General features: G+C 34.7%; 1 protein-coding gene across 11 annotated transcripts in view; it reads left to right on the forward strand.

Moving 5' to 3' along the window:
* GLI3 (GLI family zinc finger 3) overlaps window positions 1-19,667 on the forward strand; it is a 402,298-nt gene extending 382,631 nt beyond the window's left edge. For 8 of the 11 annotated variants that reach the window (XM_039336712.1, XM_039336715.1, XM_039336714.1 and 5 more), the window contains 4 exons: window positions 1,085-1,249; window positions 2,403-2,678; window positions 6,004-6,331; window positions 9,399-19,667. In XM_039336712.1, coding sequence (XP_039192646.1) covers window positions 1,085-1,249; window positions 2,403-2,678; window positions 6,004-6,331; window positions 9,399-11,635 — 3,006 coding nt within the window. In that variant the 3' untranslated portion in view covers window positions 11,636-19,667. The remainder of the gene's footprint in view (window positions 1-1,084; window positions 1,250-2,402; window positions 2,679-6,003; window positions 6,332-9,398) is intronic. The other 3 variants (XR_005555977.1, XM_039336719.1, XM_039336711.1) reach the window with 3 other exon arrangements.
* Window positions 19,668-21,246: the final 1,579 nt, after the last annotated feature.

Genomic DNA, 21,246 nt, shown 5'->3' on the forward strand with positions numbered 1-21,246 from the left:
TTAAAATATTCTGCAGAAAGTAATGTTTGTACACTGTTGGAGTTTCTTCTTATTCATAAATTATCTACATTTGTCAATGACATTGACTTCATTTGCTAGAGAGCATACTGTGAACAATAAGCAAAAAGTCATTCAAGGTGGACACAGTTGAACTGGGATTAAAAATGAAACAATGGGTATTGTAATGCAATTATATAAATCTGCCCCAAACCTATTATCCCATTTGAAAAAAATAGAGCGAGTAAACAGGAAAGAAATGGAACATCTTTTCTATGAAGATTTGAATTTTAAATCAGAATATGTTCCAATTAATTACACTTTATAAACATGTTGAATATGCCATTTTTATGAATCAGCCCTACAAAAATATAACAACAGAGTCCATCTTCAGCCAGGCAGATATTTTATGAAACAGGGTATTAAGACAATAGCCTGTTTTAAGTAATTGGATTCAAGATATAAAGAATCCAACCACTTATTAGGATTAATAGCTTTGAAAAGTAATCTTCTACAACTAATCTTCTATTTTTTTAAAAAAAAATGGGTAGGTTACTAAAGTCTTCACATGTGGTCTCCACATCTTATGATATTGAATGTTATAAGAATTTCCACTTTATGAGCTTTCCAAAGTCAAGAATGGTTACAAATTTTGGGACCTGCAGCCCCCAAACATCTGGAGGATACTTGGTTAGGATTAGGCTTTACTAGTCCCTTTTTAAAATCACTATATCTAGAAACTTGGCCTGAATTAAATCCAAGTTTGTGCATGCTGTCTCTTTTTGTGAGATAGTTAGACTGGTTAGATACTGATCATGGTCATTTTTTTTTTTTTTTGTCTATTACTTGGTAAACATGCATAGGCTTGCAATCTTGCCAGTGCCTTATAATGTAAAATAATTATTATTTTTGTGTAAAAGCATCGTTTTTTAAAAGAAGAAGAAAATCTAGAACATATTGCTGCTATGGCTAGATCTTGAAAGCTCTGCTGCCTTTGATGTGGGGTATTTTATTTTATTTCTTTTTCCACACTTCACCGTCTATAAAAAAATGTTTAGAATAATATAATAGTACATTTTGCCCTTAGTTTGAAGGCTGTATGAAGGCCTACTCCAGGCTAGAAAACTTGAAAACCCACTTGAGATCTCACACTGGAGAGAAACCATATGTTTGTGAACATGAGGGTTGTAACAAAGCATTTTCAAATGCATCTGATCGTGCCAAACATCAAAACAGAACTCATTCTAATGAGGTAAGAAGAATATGGTTTGTATAATTCTCTAAAAATGCATAAGTGTAATGCTATCAAAAATATTTATTGTAAAACATTTATTTATAGTTCAACTATATATAAAAAAAACATAAAGACATGAAACTCAAGAAAAATGATGATTCAGAAGAAAGTGATTGGTTCTAGAACCCAAGTTTTCTTTGGGGACATAAGGAATAACTTTAATTCTGCAACATCCAAATAAAATCCTGTTTGACTCATAAGATAGACCCAAACAATGCACTCTCTGATAGTTTTATAAGGAAGATTTTGTCAAGTTTTTATGAGTGACCTCTAACTCAGCCAAAAATATAAACATTTGATTAACTCAGCCAATGCTAGCCAGATTTACCCTGAAATGTGCCTGATAGCTTCTGTATTTAGTCATTCATTTGATTATTAGTTCCTTCTCTCTCTCACTCCATGCTTGCTATAAAAAAAAAACACTGATACTGTAGATAATCTGCAGGTGCATCACTCCTGATAATTGATCTCATTACACACTTTTCATCTTCTTTTGCTTTTGGTTAGTGATTACACACATAAAAATTATGTGTCTTCTTGGCACAACAAGTACATGAAGCAGTAACAAATACTATACAAGCATTTCTTGGATGCACAACTCTTTCTTTTCTGTTTGGAGACTGGTTTTTAATATATTAAAAAGACAATATGGGTAGAATCCTAAGTCAACCGTGAATAAAGTTTCTAATAAAATAAGGACAAAATGGGATCCAGGATCTCTAGTGTTAATTCATTTCTTTTTTAATATTAGTGAACATATTAAAATCAAGACTATTTCATATTAAATGTTCCTATGAATAATAATATTCCTATTGGCCAAGTTACTATTCCAGTTCATATAAATGATACAAAGCCCGTTAGCAATTTTCTGAAAGGGGAAATAGATATTAGTGAAAAAGGACTACTGTGCTTGAGCTTAACAATCAAATCCTGGTTCAAATTTTCTCATGACTGGAGATTCTACCACATTACTTCTTTTGGTCACTCTCAGCTCAATTCGTGTAATTGGCTTGTTATTATTATTCTCAGAAGCAGGACAGAATATTCCATCCAATTAATTAAGGCAGTATACCCAAACCCAAACCAATGGTAGCACTTTTTCCCTTTATAGAAACCCTATGTCTGCAAAATACCAGGCTGCACAAAGCGCTATACAGACCCAAGTTCTCTACGAAAACATGTAAAAACTGTGCATGGTCCTGAAGCACATGTCACTAAGAAGCAACGTGGAGATATCCATCCAAGACCTCCACCACAAAGAGATCAAGGCAGATCACCAGGCCACCTGACTCAAGGTGTAGTTGGTGAGCAAAGAGACCTCAGCAACACTACCTCAATGCGTGAAGAATGCCTCGAAGTTAAAGCTGTTAAGTCAGAGAAGCCAGTGGTAAGCTTCTATTTCTTTTTATTTCTTAGATATGAAAGTGTACATTGTTCATTAATATTATTACAGCATGATTACATTTGGTTCTTTTTTCAGAATATCTGTTTATAATAATAAGGAAGTTACTGTATTGTACAATCTATATAGTTCAGAGGAACTCATCAAACAGAGAACAGCAAACTATTTAATGGCTTTTCATGTAATTTGTATACCCAAATTTGTATTTGCTTGTCCTAGTCATAGATGTGATGGGAGTGACAACCGAGTGCTATTTGAGGTCTAGTCTTGAATGGACTTGTGTATCTGCAATATTCTAACACCATTTAAATGTTAAAAATTAGTGGTAATATACAATGTATGATGCAAAGATTATGAAAGCTTATTTATATTGGAATGATTGTAATGACCATTTTCCATAACAACTTTCTTGACAAAATGCCTTGTTATCAAGCCTAACCAAGTGTATCCCAGTAAATGCATGATAATGTATTTATAATGCATGATAATGCATTGCATTGGCTTGGAAATTTAGATCTGTCACTGAACCTTTCAGACAAGTTTATCTGTTTAATTCACAATCCTGTAGGACTTTTTCTTGTGAAAAGCTCCTCAGTATTATTGGAATTATACAGAACTTTTCCCAAGAATATACTTGCCATTCTAAAATTAGTTTCTATCTATTAATAGAAGAACCCAAAGTTGTGGCTTCAGAGGATACCATTATATCAATATTCCATTGCAAAACCATGGAATTTTAGGAAAAGCAAATATTACAGGAAAGGGGAAAAAAATCAAATAGTGGCCATACAGATACATTATTTATTGTGTACTTTGCAACTATTGATTGCTAATATAAATGTAAAAATATTTTATGAAGTTTTATTATAAATTCTAGTCAATTACAAATATAATTTAAAATCATAAAGGAATATTTTCCTCATAAGTAAGAATGAAATTAGTCTTAATTTGTTTATGAGTAAAACTTCTATTAGAAATAGAACCTTTCATGATGTAATATGTCCCCATTAGCCCTGTTAAATAATATGTTTTTGAAAGACAGACGTGATCAAGTTATATATAATTGTAGATTACATACTACTCTAGATACCTACTATAACTATCCACAACATTTTTCATGATAAGTCACCCTATCCTATTATGCAAATTCTGATACTTACAATAATGTTCTGTGTTAAGATAGCCTTTCTTATCAATGGAGAGTGGGAAAAATATATTTTTCTCATTTTGACTTGAATGGATGGCCAGTCCTATATGGAAAAGCTCTTTTTTTTGTCTTCAAATCCGATGCTGAATCAGAAATTGGCCCTGATGGACTGAATGTTAATTTAAAAGTATTTAAGGTGTACTAAAAATATTTCCTAATAAAGTTAATATTCCAGGATCTAAATAGCTTAGAGAGTGAAGAGGCAAAATTGACTATTTCAGGAATAACATCAAATATACTTTGATATAACATTGGCACTAAAATAATTGATTTGTTTGTGTATTGTATAATCAAATGTCTTACTACTTTCGTTTTACTAATCCAATGTTTCTTCTGCCTAATGCTTTTAATGCCATATTCTATCTTCTTAAGGACAGTGGGTAATAAGGTGAGGGAATTTTAATTTCTCCACATTATTTTCATTGCGGTTAAAAATTCATTTACTTGCTACTTGAAACCATTTCATTAATTGTATTCACAACTGTTATAAAAACATATTTCATAACAAATGGCATGCTACCCAGTTAGCTTGTGGAAATCAGTTTTATATGGAAATGTAGATATTTACCTGTACATATGTGATCATTTTTTAGTTGCTACTGCTGTGAAGAATTTTCCAGATATAAGAAGAGAGTTCTGACCCTCAGATTTATTCATTCAACTAGCATTCAGCTGTAGCCATTCCAGTGACATTTCATGTTGAACTAAGTAATTTAAAACATGCTACTTAAATCTGAACGAAATGCATATAACACAATATATTTGGCAGAATAGTTTGATGTTGCTACTAGTTAATATTGAAAGTTCTTGCTTGCTTATCGCAGATGATGCAGGGGTCATATTGTTAAAGCATTTGACAATCCAGATTTTATTCCAAAATAAATTAGTCTTAAGGATTGTATGAATATTGAATGCTGCATCCCTAAAGCTATGACAACTAAAGTTCTAAATATCTTAATTTCTCATTTCTAATTTTCAAAGATGATGAAGATGATACTGTTAGTATCTACAGCTGCAGAAATAGTTTTCTAAATGTTTGATTATCTGAAACATTTCAGAGCAGAAAATGGAGGAAATCTCTCTCTCTAAATGTATGGGGAATTGATTTAAAATACAAACGTATAGATGTTTGTTATGTGACAACAGTGAGATCAGTAGAATACAACTCCCATATAAATGACTATAGAAAAGCAGCCATAGCATGTTGACTTGGCATATACAATGAACTCTGAACTCACTGTTAGCCAAAAAAAAAAAAAAAGCTAATATGCTATATACAAATTATTTATATTAAGCAATTCAAAGTTATATTTGGAATTATGTTATTCAGTTTTATAGACAGGTCTTATTTTGCTTCAAAAATATGGGAATCGAATCCTCTGGCACCTTCAAAAGTACTTTTCTTTCACTTTATCAGATGAATGAAGTTGATGAGAAGAAGGAAGTGTAGAAAAGTTTAAATTTTTGGTACTGGGAGCAAAGAGAAAAAATGCATTAGGAATATCAGATATTTTACTTACAAATACTTGTCCTTATTAAAAGTTTCTGCAAAAATTTGGAGCATTCCTTAACTTGCAGGAAATCCATTATTCTGTGAGTTTTATTTTTCTGAGAAAGGATTATTGTTCGCACAGATAATTTTTTCCTTTTTTCTTTTTGTAAGAGGAAGGAATAAGGTTTCTTGAACATTATTTGCCCCTCTCTAAAACCATCGAACTACAATAGTCTGTACTACAAAACTGCAAGTTACAATTCCAAAATTGTAAACTGGAGAAACTGTACACTTATGACAATGTACTACTGTAGATATTATAAATAATATATGGAGTACTTGCTAGTGAAAAATATATCTGGCTAATTCCCATTTTTTTAAAAAAAAAATCTGCTATTTAGGTTTTACAAATCAGTGGCTTTAGAACAATTTTTCTATTAATCAACAGCATCCTTAATTTGGAAAATAGATACTTAACATACTGTAATTGACTAGCAATAAAGTATTGTTGAATCTCTTCAGAAGTGTTTCAAGTAGTTTTTACCTGACAGGTGGAAAAATTTATATGAATGACTATTCTTTCTTTGACACCAACTTTTGTTTTCCTACAGACATCTCAGCCAAGCCCTGGTGGTCAGTCTTCATGCAGCAGCAAACAGTCCTACATCAGCAACTATGCCAACAACGGGATCGAGCTTAATCTGACCAATAGAGGTAGTGTAGGAGACCTCAGCATTATTGATGAAACCCCTATCATGGATTCTACCATTTCTACAGCAACCACAGGTCTTGGTTTACAGACCAGGAGAAATATGACAGAGACCAAGTGGATGGAACAAGTAAAGCTAGAAAAGTTAAAGCAAATCAATGGAGTGCTTCCAAGACTGAACCCAATGTCATCTTCCAAAGCCCCAGCTTTGCCACCTCTCATAGGAAATGGTAAGATGTGTTTATTTAATATAATTATTTGAATGTATCACCTGGGTGTTTGAGATTTCATTCTTTAAGAGAGAAAGTAAAAATAATATATTTGAACTTAGCACTGCAAAAAGTCCTCTTAACAATGGGAATATTATCTTAAAATAGAAAAAAAATTAAATAAAAACAGAGCAATTTGCCCTATATAGTTATTTGTCATAGTTTGATTTCAACAAACATAGAAAGAGTTTGGCAAGGATTCCATTGATAAAAATCCTAAAGGGAAAAACAACTCAAGAAGCTTAGGAAACTCTGGAAACAGAGATTATAAAGGCTCAATCTAGCACAATACCACTAAAAAAAAGAAAAATAAGAGACCGGACGAAACCATGGTTGCATAAAGAACTCTCTGATAAATTGAAAGACAAAAAGGACAAGTATAAAAAATGGAAAGGGATACATAAATAAAGCAAAATTTCAGCAAATAGCTTGAATCTGCAAAGATGAAATCAGGAAAGGTAAGACCCAAAATAAACTAAGACTTACAGCAAATGTAAAAAATAATTTTAAAAAGTTTCTTTCAATATGTTAAAAAACAAAACAAAATTAAGGAAACTATCAATCCACTAATGCAGGGCTTTTCAACCATTGTACCATTTTTAGGATATGGCAATATCCAAATACTACCAGTCGTCTAGCAAGGTGTCAAAAACTTGATGACCAAAAAAAAAAAAAAAAAGGAAAAAAGAAGTTACAATGGCACTGAAAAAGTGCCCCCCGCCCCTAAGCTACAGCCGAGCAAGACATCTGCCTGCCTACCCGGCAGCGCTCTTCCTCCTATCCAAGGTTTTCATTGTTGTGAGCATTTCTGTTGAGGATTGGCAGCAGGGGTGGGGGGTGTTTGGTTTTTATTCTCCCCATCTGCTGGGTAGTTGCAGCAGGTTTTGGTCACATGATCCTGGGACACTGTGACCGTCATAAATATGAATCAGTTGCCAAGCATCTGAATGTAAATCACAAGACCCTGGAGATGCTGCAACATTCCAGCTGATCGGCGCTTCTTCAGGGCTCAGCAGAAGCACCAGGATCAGTGCCAATTTCCAGCTGGAGCCTGGCACTGATCTTGGCGCTTCCACTGAGCACTGACAGCCCCAAAGAAGCGCCGATCAGCTTGAAAGCGGCACTGATCCTGGCGCTTCTGCTGAGCCCTGACAGCCCTGCAACTCCAGCCATCTCTCACTCAGGCTTGTGCAGTGCTGCCACTGGTTCAGCCCATTCCCCTCCCCCACTACCACTTTTCTAAGATGGTCATGTACCACTTGCCAGGTGCCAATGTACCACAGGTGGTACCCATACCACTGGTTGAAAAGCCCTGCCACTAATGGAGGAAGATGGGAAGAAAATAACAGGTAGCAGAGAGAAAGCAGAATTGCCTAATTCATCCTTTGGATCTATCTTTACAAAAAAGGAAAAATTACTCCAACCCTAACAAAAACAGGACCATAAAAAAGTATTAGGAATATAAATCAAAATAGGTAAGAAGGCAAAATAGATAAGACAACCCCTATCAGTCTAGGCTAATTTGAATCACCAGGACCAGATGCATAATATTCCAAGATTCTGAAGGAGTGGCAGACATGATTTCTGAGGCATTTCACCATATCTTTCAAAAATCCCGAAGCACCGGAAACTACCAGAGGACTGGAAAAGAGCTAATGAGGTTCCAATCTTCAAAAAAATGTATCCATAAAACTATAGACCAATCAGTCTGATGTCAGTACCTGGGAAGATCTTGGAAAAGATAATCAAACAACAGTTCTGGGAACACCTAGAAACAAGCAGACACCAACATGGGTTTGTCAAAAACAGATCATGCCAGACAAACCTTATTGCATTCAAGTGACTAAATTAGTAGATCAATATAAGTTTGATTAAATCCTTTTTAATTTTTATTGCTCTCATAATTTCCAATTTAAATATCATCTACAATTTTAAAAAAATATTTGTAATATGGAGAAAGAGCTAAAAGAATAATTTTAATTTTCTTTACTTTGTATGAAACAGGGCAGTAAAGGCCAACTGCAAGATACATATGACTTCCAGCATTTTATGTGTCCATTTTTAACTTTTTTTTGTGGGGGTGAGAACTATACTGAATTCAGATTTTTCCATGTGACAGACAGGTACCATCAATTGGCTGCTAGAAAGGAATGCTATATATAGATTTCAATATCAATTTTTTTGACCAGTTGCAGTTCAGTGAGAAGCATCCTTGATGGCTTCTTCTTAATATACTGTACTTACATGTGGAAGCATAGCAATACTCAGTGGGATTGATTTACTTGTTACCAAAAGAAAAATGATCTTGTCATAAGTTAACACCACATAAAAAATAAGGTGCAATTATGTCCAGAGCAAAATTAAGTGCTTATAATATGATATGTGTAGGAGAAGGAATGGCAGAATCTGGGGGCAGAATGAAAGGACGGATTGGCCTAGAATCCCTACCAAGCCACAAACAAAATCCAACCTTCCTCAAATGCTGTTAATCCTTGTTTAACTTTAACCAGCTGCGGACTGTTAGTTGAGGAGATTCCTGTGCATCAGCTTTTAGCAATAAATCAGTTTAATTGAACTTTCACATTTGGACCTGGTCTTTAGTACCTGACATTTTATATATGACTCCTGAACAGTATATAACCATTCTGAATGCAGCAGTCCATATAGAAACCAGTTTCAGCACTACCATGTTACACCACTGTTATAAAACTGCTTTGATTTCTAGTGTTTCCATGTGCAATTCAGGGTGCTGGTCAATATCTTTAAAGCCCTCTATGGCTTAGCGATGGATGCTTAAGATACTATTTTTCTCAAATTGTTTTTGTCTATCTAATCCAGATGGCCAAAGAATCCTTATTAAAGATTGTCCCTACTAATAGGAGGGGCAATTGGATATCCTTAGTGACATTTCCCTATCTATGATACAGTTTGCCTCCTAAGGTGAGAGTTGCCTCCCAGAAAATGTTAGCATTTCTGAAAGGGTTTGGGGCATTTCTCCTGATCAGTTTCTTTTCAATATTCTTTTCAGATATTCAGTCAACTAGCAGCTGCAGCATTGGAGGAAACATGACTATCTTAACCAAGAAAAATGAAGTCACAAGAACAGATATTACTATACTGAACATGCTAAACAGAAGGGATAGCAGTACTAGCACAATCAGCTCAGCCTACATGAGCAGTCGTAGGTCCTCTGGGATTTCACCTTGTTTTTCCAGTCGTAGATCCAGCGATGCTTCTCAGGGGAACAGAAAGCTTCAGAACCTCAGTGTTGCTGATTCCTATGATCCCATTTCAACTGATGCTTCAAGACGATCCAGTGAAGTTAGCCAATGTGACAGCTTGCCTGGACTTCTCAGTCTTACTCCTACACAACAATATAGGCTGAAAGCAAAATATGCAGCAGCTATTGGTGGACCTCCACCAACACCACTTCCTAATATGGAGAGGATGAGCTTGAAAACAAGAATGGCACTATTGGGTGAATCTAGGGAATCTGGGATGTCACCCTTGCCTCCATTAAATTCTCCTCGAAGATGTAGTGATACTGGGGCCAACAGTGACAACAGGAGACATCTATTGCCTCATGATATGCTTGGGAATAGCACAAGAAGAGCTAGTGATCCTGCAAGACCATTCTCAGATAACCTGTCTTTTCCAAGAATCCACCGTTTTAACAGTCTCAACAGCTTTAACCCTCCTGCTTTGCCTCCATACTTTGAAAAACAAAACTTTAGCCTAAAGAATTACACTTGCCCAGATGTTGGTTTGTTCCAGAATTTATGTTCCTCTGGCCCGCCAAGTATTTGTGAGAATATGGCTATGGAAGCGGCTACCACAGAAGCAGATGGTTGTTTGAATGATGAAGATCTATTACCAGATGATGTGGTCCAGTATTTGAATTCTCAGAATCAAGGTTTGTACAACCAATTGCCAAATGATGAGCTACACAGCAACAAAGAACATCACAATCCAGCAATGGAAAACAACAACAACTTTGATCAATCTCCTCCAACAAGCAACTCTCAGAAAAATGACCTACCAATTCAGTGGAATGAAGTAAGCTCAGGAAGTTCTGACTTATCTCCATCAAAATTAAAATGTAGACCACAGTCCTTAATACAGCAAACTCAAACCATAGGCCCCTATAATAACTTGGTCATTCAACAGCAGCTGCAGCAGACACTGGAGAGAAATGGTATTATCCAACAAAATGCCTATCAGCATCTTGCAGACAGCAATGTTTCTTGCAGTATAGAGCAAAATGTACTCATGAACAACAATGACACAAGTTCTTATCACTTACACTCAAATAAATCACAGCTATATAGTAATAAATTTGGCAGACAACCTGTGAACAATGGCTGTGATGTGATGAATCAAGTTGAAAAGCTGAGAAGCCATTTCATGTTAACTAGTGGAAGTCAGCGAAAGTTTGGCTATCATGTGATGCCAGATGAGCAGTCTGCCAATGCAATTAACAAGATGCAGAGCAGAAATATAGTTTTTGAGGAACACCTTTCTAACCAGTCAGAAGATGAAGTGAGCCATTGCCAAGAAGCAAGACCTCCCAATAAAATGATAGAGCAAATTATAGTTCCCTCACAAGCTAGCTGCCAAGAACTCCTGTCTCAGAATGGGACCCATCCATCAGTTCTTGCCAAAACCTACCAACTATATTCCAACCACTGTGGAGACAGATGGCAAAACACTTTAAGGAATAACATGGTGAGGCAATGTGGACTTCTAATGGATACAAACCAGTCACACAGGGTTACAGGTATCAAGGTAGAATCTCAAGGTCAGTTACAAGAATTCTGCTCCAATGTGCAGAATTATTCTGGTCAGTTATATGACCAAACCACAGGGTTTAATCAGCAAGCTCTGAAAGCAGAAACTTTTTCCCTTTCAGAAGCTAATTACCTAATACAAGAGGTAGCTACTGAAAGTACATCAGAGCTTCTCTCCCCAGGGGTCAACCAAGTGACAAGCACAGTTGACAGCATTGACATAAGCAGCCTTGAAGGTGTGCAAATTGATTTTGATGCTATTGTAGATGATGGTGATCATGCCAGTTTAATTTCAGGAGCCCTGAGTCCCAGTATCATTCAGAATCTATCACACAATTCTTCCCGTCTTACCACTCCCCAAGCATTTCTTACATTCCCAGTTATGCCCATAAGTACAACCAATATGGCTATTGGGGACATGAATTCTTTGTTGACCTCACTTGCAGAAGAAAGCAAGTTTCTTGCTATTATGCAATAGACCTAAACAACTTAGGGTATGAAAAAATTTTAAATGTGATTTTTTGTTGTTGTTGTTGTTACTTGTCTTAAGTACTGTAACAGTCTCATCTCAGCTAAATGAGATGTGTTTCAAGTATATTCCTTTTATGGAATTAGAACTGAAAAACCCTAAAGTGTTCTAGGGAGAAACTGTCTTCCATTTCAGCTTTGAATCAGTATTGTTACACATGCCATCCCTTCTTTTTTATTATTTTATTTTTTATATGACTTTGTTTTTTATTTTTGTAATTGCAAACCACTGTAAAAGTGTAATGTGCATGTTAGCTTATTTTTGAGGAAGATCTGATATTGCAATTTATTGATACCTAAAAGAAGTCTTGAATGATTATGGCCATAACTCTTACTGTAGATAAACAATTTCTAAGACACATTTCTGAGGGGAAATTTGAAATTCTGTCCACCTCACTATAAATTTCATTGATGAGAATTGTTGAAAGCAAAGTAAACTAATTTATGGCACGGGAGGGGAAAATTAATACTTTAAGTGGTTATTTCTTTTGCTCTATATCCCTTTTCTATATCATTTTGCCTGCTGCAGAATTTTTCAGAATTTTCATGCAAAAAGTTGGCTTGCTTTGTTGGATTTCATCAATGCCATGTGTAAACTAACAGCACGATTAAGATTGTAATGGATTATATTATAGGGAGAAGATCAAAGGCAATGAACAAATTGCCATTCTGAGAATTCTGCGTATTGTTGCTTATTCTCACACTTTATTAATAAGCTTCCAAGAAACTCTAAAGTTGTCTCAAACCCAAGGTAGAAATCATTGGTCTAGGCTGAGAAAACAGCAAAAATTAAACCTGAAATTTATTCCAATAAAAGTGTTAACATGGTGAGAGGGGAGAGTTAAGTATTAGATATCCTGCTCTGATCAAAAATTAAGTTAGGTTTTTAGCCATTGGGATATAACAATAAGCCTCACATTTTTTAATACATTGTGATGTACCTATTAGAATAAACATGTTACTGTTCACCTCTATTATAAATCTCCTTACTGAGACTTAAATAAAATATGCACTTTTAAAGAAAGATTAGTTAACATTCTTGCCATGTGATTTATATATTTCTAAGGATTCAGTGTCTTTCAAAACTTTTTATTCCTTTCAATCACTGTTCATTTACAATTGGAGCACTAACCCAGAGTTCAGAATAATGTAATGGTGCTATAAATGTCTCATATTTGAAACCGCTGATAGTGCTCCATTCATGGAGACATATGAAGAGTTAAAACAGCAATTATTCTTGTTTCCTGACTCATATAAGAGTTTCAAATCATTTAGTTGTTCAGCAAACTACTGGCCCATGCCTACATACTTAAGTTTGAAAATATCAAGTTTGATAATATGAATGTATATTGATACATATGGTATTTAATATACTAAAAGCAGACAGTCTGATCAAAGGAAAATAATAGCAATAGTTGATGTGTCTATGTATTTAAAGAGAATAGGCAATTTTCCAGTACCTTCACTGTTCAAACGTTAATATAATAAGACCAGAATTGATAGTGCTTACATTGATTTACATTAATACATGTATGCATCCAAAATATTTAAAATGCTACCCATTCTTTGAGATTTGTCATATAATTTATCATATTTTGATATCTCATGTTATTCTTTTATTGCTCCAGATAATCCAATTTCTTGAGTTACTCAGCATTTGCAGTTTATTTATCTTCTCATTTCTCACTGCTATTTTAGTTACTTTTTTAATCTTATTACACATTCCAAAATAATTATAGTAAGTATTTTAACTGTAATGTGTGTATGCTCTGTGAGAGCAATGACTGCTTCCTAGTATTTCAGACAAATAATAAAATGATTGAAAACTCAGTTATGGAGATTGTTTCACAACTCAGGAGTTTTAATGAAGACTTTATTGGTCCATATTTCCCAAAAACCTCCATTGCTGTTGGGCCAAGAGTGCTGTTGCATTTGAAGTGTTAGACTTCACTAAACAGCTGTATAACGTCTTAGTTAGTCAACTGTGTCAGAATTATCATGTATCATGTTTTCTGTATCCAATTTCTTATGGATAGGACTCAGGAAATATTACTGAAATGTACTTGAATCCTTTGATTGAGTCCTGTCAAATAAGATAGTTGGGATTTTTTTATATAATTCATTTCCAGTAAGGCCTGGACAGTTGAATTCTAATCCAGCCATTGCATTATAGCAATCAAAATGTTTTTTTTATGACAGTACTCCACAAATAGGCTGTAACTTTTAAAAATACTTAACCACATGTATACCCAAAATTGTGATGACAGTTTTGGCTGATACTGGTGGATAAAGTTTCTGCTTGATTGTGGATATCACTCTGGTAAATATTTCTATTTATTTTTATTATTACTATGTATTGGGTCCAAATTGGGTCTTACTTAAAATAAATATTGAAATCAATGGACTGAATAATCAAGTCTGAGTCCTTATACAAAATAAATAATATTGCATTTCTTTCTGGATTTAACAATAGGTCATAGAACAATATAAAATGAACATGAAAATTGAAATTTATCCATTGCAGCTCTTGTGCAGAGTAATATTTGTTTATTGAAAAAGCAACTAAGTGAGAGGAAAAGCTACTTGTCCTACCATTCAAATGTTCTTTCATAAGAGCCATATAAAAACAGATGTATTTATTTTTATGCTTTCATTTCCATTAAAATTTTGTTTATTAAAGTGACAACAAAAGAAAGGACAAATTTTTGAATTATAATTCCAATGATTCAGTTTTGTAAAATACATATTTAAGACACATTATATGTTTTCTTGCATATCTGTTGAGATGAGACAAGGTGTAAGCTTCTCAGTGCTGCTTGATAATTGCTGATGTTTTGTTTTATGTTTTCTTAATTGAAGCTCTTCACAGAGTGGTCATTTTTTTCAGTTCCTTAAGCTGGACTTTGGAAATATCAAGGTGAAGGACTTTAGTTACTGAGTAGTTGGAGCTTACTGCAAATCTGCTGCACCAGCTAAGACTTAATAGTCATGAGAATTTTATCTTCCCAAATGCTTGTTAAAATATTAAATCTGAGGCTCTTTCACAAGATTCCCAAGTCCATTAGAACTTAGGTTGATTCTAAGAACCAGTGTTATATTAGTAATGTATTATATGCATAATCTCTGTGTGACCTAATTCTTCAGAATGGTTTAGATTACACATCTAACACACAAATAATTAGTTATATACCTCATGCTATGCATCACCTAGTGCTATGCATGCATCTAATGGTACAGTATATGCAGTTTCCTAAATAATAACCATTACTAGCTCAGCCAGATATGAAAGTGTGTTCTATTTGTGAATTTGGTAGGAATTTTAAGAGCAGAAATCTTAATTGGATGTTGTAAACATTATTATAAATCTGTCTTTTCAAACTTTGTGCCCTTCAAATGTATCTAAGTGTAGTATCCTTCTCCAAATAACTCAGACTATATTGAAAAAATACCTAGAAATAATCAGATTTGGGAAAAGTGCTATATCCATTTAATTTCTGTCATCAGAAACTGAGTGTTGAGTTTTACATGAAATGTTGCTGGATACATTGGTTAGTTTTTTAATGTTTTCTTTTATTCTCTGATATAATATTGTCACTTACATACAAGTAGTATGTTTGAATTAACAAAAAATACATTTGGATATGCCTAACTTGTCAATCTAGAGCAGCGCTCAAGAAATAGGTTTGTGAGATCATTGAGAGTTTTAAGGAAATACAGCTAGACTCAGATAGGAAAGAACTTTTCAGAATGGAATGGAACCTAATGCACTTAAATATCAAGACAGCAATTTAGACTTTTGTTCTTACTAAAAGGAAATTGTCATATGGTACTATGTTTAAAAATGCTGGTTTCTTGCTTTGGTTATTTGTTTTTTGGATGTCCTCTTTTCATTTTCTTAAAAAGCTGTGTTTCTCTTCCTGTAATAGATGTGCCTTATTCTTAATCTGTTTTTTTTTTTTAAAGTTGGGGGACCAAAAAATAGTGCCAAACTTTAACTGTAGAGCTTTGCTTTCCATAATACCTTTACTGCTTTTAAGAAAACTGTCTGAATACTGTCCTGTGACTCTTTGGCATTCATGTGTCATTATCTACATAGGATTTGAATATCTTTTTTTGGGAGGGGGAACTTGTCAATCTTCAGATATGTAAGATAGAAATGTATGTTAGGGTGGTATTTTCTTATTTTCTTTTTTTACTTTTATAAGTGTATTCTTTTTTTAAAAAATCAGTGTGTAAAATACATTTACATATAGTAAGAATAGCATTAAATGTAGAAGATCTTAGTAGTCTTCATATGATAAATTTGCTTTTATGATCTAGTATTCTTGGAGCCTTAGATCAACCTAAACAGTCATAATGTGGTGTTCAAAGGTTTTCAAAAACTATTTAGTTATTTTATAATGAGGGGTAAAATGTTTCTTACAATGTCAATAAAACATTTGTACTTAAGATTTCATCTTGAATGTTTATTTCAAAAACTAGGGGCAAGTCTTAAGCTATATTATAATTAACATAATACCTTACTGCTTTTCTTTCTGAAGGAAGGAAATGCCTTGATCGGTCTTCTCCTCAACATAAGCTAACAACAGAGATGATTTTCTTACATCTTGAACCATAATCTGGGAAAATAATTGTGATGATGAAGGAAAACCCATCCTGTGGAATCATCACATAGCCTTAGTAATTTTGACTCATGTGGCCAAAGAACAGCAACTCTTTTTGAGGAGGTAAAAATAAAAGCCTCAGTGTTGGAATGTAAAAATCATTTTAATTAAAAATGAGAAAAAAGAAAAGTAAAAAGTATGTAGCCAAATGCCAATACAATTACCATAGAGTGAAATAAAATAGTAGCTTATAAATCAAATCAATCTATGGGCCAGCAAATAAAACAAAAGAGTCACAATTAATTAAGATAAAAAGAAAGCTATAAGTCTAAAATATCTGAAAAAATATTAGAATTAATACTATGGACTACCATGCAGGCTATAGAACAGTACTTGGTTATGGTCAAGGAAATAAAATCAGATTGATATGTTAATAACATCTTGAGATATAACAAATCAGAATGACCAGAATGTTTAATAAAGAATGGAAATGATTTCTGGTAATCATCTACATAAAGAGGGCAATTACAGAATAATGTTTTGTCAATTCAATTATTCCTCCACTGCATGGACACACTCTCTCTATTTGAAGGAGATTTTTTAGTGTCTTCCTTCAATGACAGATATTGGGAGGACATTGAAACTGGCTAAGGAGAAGGCACTCCTGAATTTTGGGATCATTATGTGACTGAAATATATAGCTGATTAAACAAACTGTACAAAGGGATTCAAGAAGATATTTCTGGATAGAGCTTGGTAGTCTATTTTCAGCTCTAAATCAGTGACATCTTGTTGAGATCAGCTAGTGCACATTAATAGCCCATCAAAGTGATGGCTCACCATGAAAAGTCATAAAGTTATAATTTAGCATATATTGGCTGGCTTTAGGAAGATTGAAAGCTGTCAATCATAATTAAAGGGATCAAATAGACTGGAAAAAAGGAAAGCTTAATTGAATAGCAGAAGATGAAAATCCAGGCAGAAGTTTCAGTTTTAAGTAGGCCAGCTTCAAGACAAAAGATCAGGTTCAGAAGGCAATGAAGTTCTTGAAAGATGGTTCTCGAAAACGCAAACTCTTTCCAAAGGAAGGAATGATTTGTAAGAGATTTGTGGATGCCTATAGCTCAGGAAAAATAAATCAGATAGCTAAAGATCTTGACTTGCTCAATTAGATAATTATTTAGTCCCCAGACCAGCCATCTTAGGGTGCTTAGCAAAAACTATGACTTTGGTTTTAGAATAATTAATTTCTAAGCATTCTTCTTGGCAGTGTTCAGGTAGTATATTGGAACAACTATTTCAGGCCAATCTGTTTGAGAAAGCAATAGCAATAGCACTTACTACTTCACAGTGCTTTATAGAACTCTCTAATCAGATTACAGAGTCAGCATATTGCCCCCAAAAATCTGGGTCCTCATTTTACTGACTTGGAAGTATGGAATGCTCATTCAACCTTGAGCTGGTCAGGATTGAACTCCTGCAATGGCAGAGTCAGCCTGCAATACTGCATTCTAATCCCAGCACCAAAGTAGCACAGCATCATCACATGTGTCTATTTCCCAATTTTGGCAAATGAAGACATGGGCTGTTCAGTTCATTGATAACAATATTAAAAATAAGGGAAGCTAAAATACACCCTTGTCTTCACTCCCCCCTTAATAGCAGTTTCTTTGGTGCAGTGTATTTGGGCTTTCATTCATCACTTTCATCCGGGAGTTTTCATATACAGTAATTTGTATGTAAGAATAACCAATCTTTTATCAATTGACAAAGCATTATAGTAGTCCCATAATTTGCATCTGGAGATGAGATCAAAAGCAAATTTAAAATCAATGTTTTAAAATATGCTTTAAAGGAGTATTTTTCAACTAGATGTTAGAGGGTTAAAGCGTGGTCAATGATGGCCTTGTCTGAGCCAAAATATTCTCAGTTCTTTTCGACTCTAGGGGTTTCTGCAATCTTGTCTACAAGCAAGAGCTGCTAGGTCCACAAAAATAGGAAAAGTAAAAGGAAATGAAGATGCTACAATGCCACCTCAAGCTTAACAATTGCTAATGAAAATGATTTAAAAAATCTGGATAGTGGACATTACAGTACCTGGAGACAGCAACATAGAAAGAACTGGAGAAAATCATAACATAAAAGACTTGCAGATAGAAGCAGAAGGGATGCGGCAAAATAAAGCAAAGATAAAATCAATAGTAATATTATTCTTGGATGCACTTCCAAAACATCTAGAGTGCACATGAACACCATCAGCAATGACAAATCATCATCTGCCAATTGCAAAAGACTACTTGGAACAGTTTACATCCTGTGACAATACCTTTAATATTATTGAACAACATCTGCTGTCGGAGATTCTTGGGAAAGACTTGATGGGTGCATAAAAATACCAAATCTGGTCTAAGCATTTGGCTGACTATGCAACTAATTATAATAATAATAAGACATGAAATCTATGAAAACATACAACTCTTTGATGATTATCACTTGAACGGTTTAGATATATATTGGTGAGAAGTTTCTGTTCCTTTTGATTTGGGGTTTTTTTTTAATGACGCTTGTTCAATGTTTTCTGACCTGTTTTATTAAGGCTTGAATAACTCATTTTCTATTGTAACTGAAAGTTATTATTCAATTTCCTTGTTGTATGTTGCTGAAAAATATTGACATTATTATGAAAATTGCAGATGATATTCCTTCCCATTCTATACAATCTGATTGTATAACTCTGTAACAAGTATATCGCAATATTAAATTACTACTTGACATTTATTCAGAAAAATCGGAACCATGGTGATAGCTATTGTAAGGAAACCTTTATTCATGTATATATTTATCAAATTGTTTATCTCAATCACAATTGAATAAATAAACTGAATAAACAAATATTCTACTACATTTATGAGGAAAATAAATGAGATTTGCTAATTCCCAGATTTAAAATTATAGGGTACAGACTGGTTTGTTTAAGGTGGGAGAAATAAGAAGGATCACACAGACTTTGTTAAACAAGTTTTTTAACCAATTGAATTATTGTAAGATGAACTTAGATTGTCCCTAATTTAAAAAAAAATACAGTGCATTCAATTAATCATGTCTTGATTTCAGTTTGATCCCAATACATTATAAACATCTGAAACTCCCAAATTATTTTCCATATTGGTTCATTTTTTTGATAACCATTGATCTGTTCTTTTTAAACAACTAAAGGTATAATTAAGATAGATGCTCGTTATTTGTAAGAACTCTCGAATAAAGAATTGGGAGTACTAAAATATCTTTATTACACTTTTTGATCAGCTTAAACAGTAAAAAAGATAATTTAATACAATGATATGTTATCAGGGAAAAAGACAATAAAACAATGTATCCAATTAAAAGTTTTGCGCAAATGTATGACTTAGTGAAACTATTTGGTCACCTGGTATATGAATGTGGAGTTAGAATTTCTTAAAAAGCAAGCATTTATCAGTATCATTCTTAAATTTAGAGGTGATTAGGGAACAGAGCACATCTTGGGACATGATAAAAAGGACACCATATAAGTACATGAGCAAGAGTTCTGCTTCCCTGGACCCACAAAAGCAAAGTGTCTTCAAATTAGGAATCCTAGGAAATATTTTCACCATCAGTGCAGGTGGAATGACATCAAAGTAGGCTCTGGAAAAAGGCCCCTTTATATTTATTTAGCATTAGATTAATAGCTGCATTATAGGGCTTAGAGCTATCTAATATTTAGCAATAGAATTAAGGAGCATTGGTGATATCATGTTGGCAGTTAATGTCCTTAACTTTTTATTTTACTATTGATTTGGCCTTTCTCCATCAGGATGGATGTAGACTCCACTGATCGGGTAATTTAATCCCACCTGCTCAGACTAAGACAAAAAAACTCTGCCACGCCTCCTTCTGGGTGTGACTTCCCAGTTTTTGTCTTAGTCTCGTGCTCAGCAAGACGCTTTTCAGAAGGCTCCTAGCTAAGTTTGATTCTTTCCTTTTTTCTTTTAGGCTATTCAAATTAAAATTGGATACTTTAAATTCAAATTGATTAACAATTAGATTAATTCGGCTTCACTTCCAAATTAAGAGGATTGCGTTGGGGGGGATAGGGACTCTGTCCTCCTTCCCCTGCAGCCCTTTGGGCTTTGAAAAGGAGGCTGCAGGCTTCGTTCGTTAGGGAGCTCCTGTTCCGACGATCTGTAGCCTCTTTGCGATTCCGCCAATTCAGCTGGGTAGCGGAGGTCGGCTTTTCAACTCGGAGACCTCCTGAGTGATTTACTTGCCTCGAGGCCTTGAGGGAGAATTCCTGACTGCAGCTTTATCTGGATCGCAGCAGGGGCTGAGCTACTAATTGCAAGTGCTTGGGGACTGGGGGAGGAATCCCAAATCAGCCTTGTATTCCCCTGCTGTGTAATTGATTCTCCTGTTTAAAATACGACAGGGTTTTGCTTCTCCAGGCCTTAAGGCCTGGCGGCCGCCATTTGACCGCATGGTCTAGCGCGGCTGCTTCTAGAGGTCCCACGTGGCGGACGCCATTTTGGAGGCCTAATTGAAATTTTTGCATAATCATTGGCAGTTATTCCTGCATTATTGCGGACGCATAGTTGTTGCCTGTGTCACTTGGTCTGTGAGCAGACCTGTTCAGGGGGGAAGATATTTTTGTATCCACAGGAGTTGTGGTCAAACTTGAGGGGGCTACTTCAGGTGTGGGCCTTGGCTGCATTTGAGCAGACCAAGGTGTTATTAACTGGTCCTAAGGCCTAGAAGAGAAGAGCGAAGAGATTCCTTTATTGTCCACCTGTTTCTCAGTTTAGCCCGTGACCTTTTGTCACAAGGCCTGTACAGACAGCATTAGAACACTGTCTGGCTGTTCTTGCCATTGCCTTCTGTTCAGAGCGAGGATCGGTTTTCCATCTCTGACTGTGATCTGCGTGTTGGGTTCCTCCCCCCA

The sequence above is a fragment of the Crotalus tigris genome, unplaced genomic scaffold (genome assembly GCF_016545835.1).
Source record: "Crotalus tigris isolate CLP2741 ecotype Arizona unplaced genomic scaffold, ASM1654583v1 scf7180000017666.379230911805:20528666, whole genome shotgun sequence".
NCBI classification, from domain to species: Eukaryota; Metazoa; Chordata; class Lepidosauria; order Squamata; family Viperidae; genus Crotalus; species Crotalus tigris.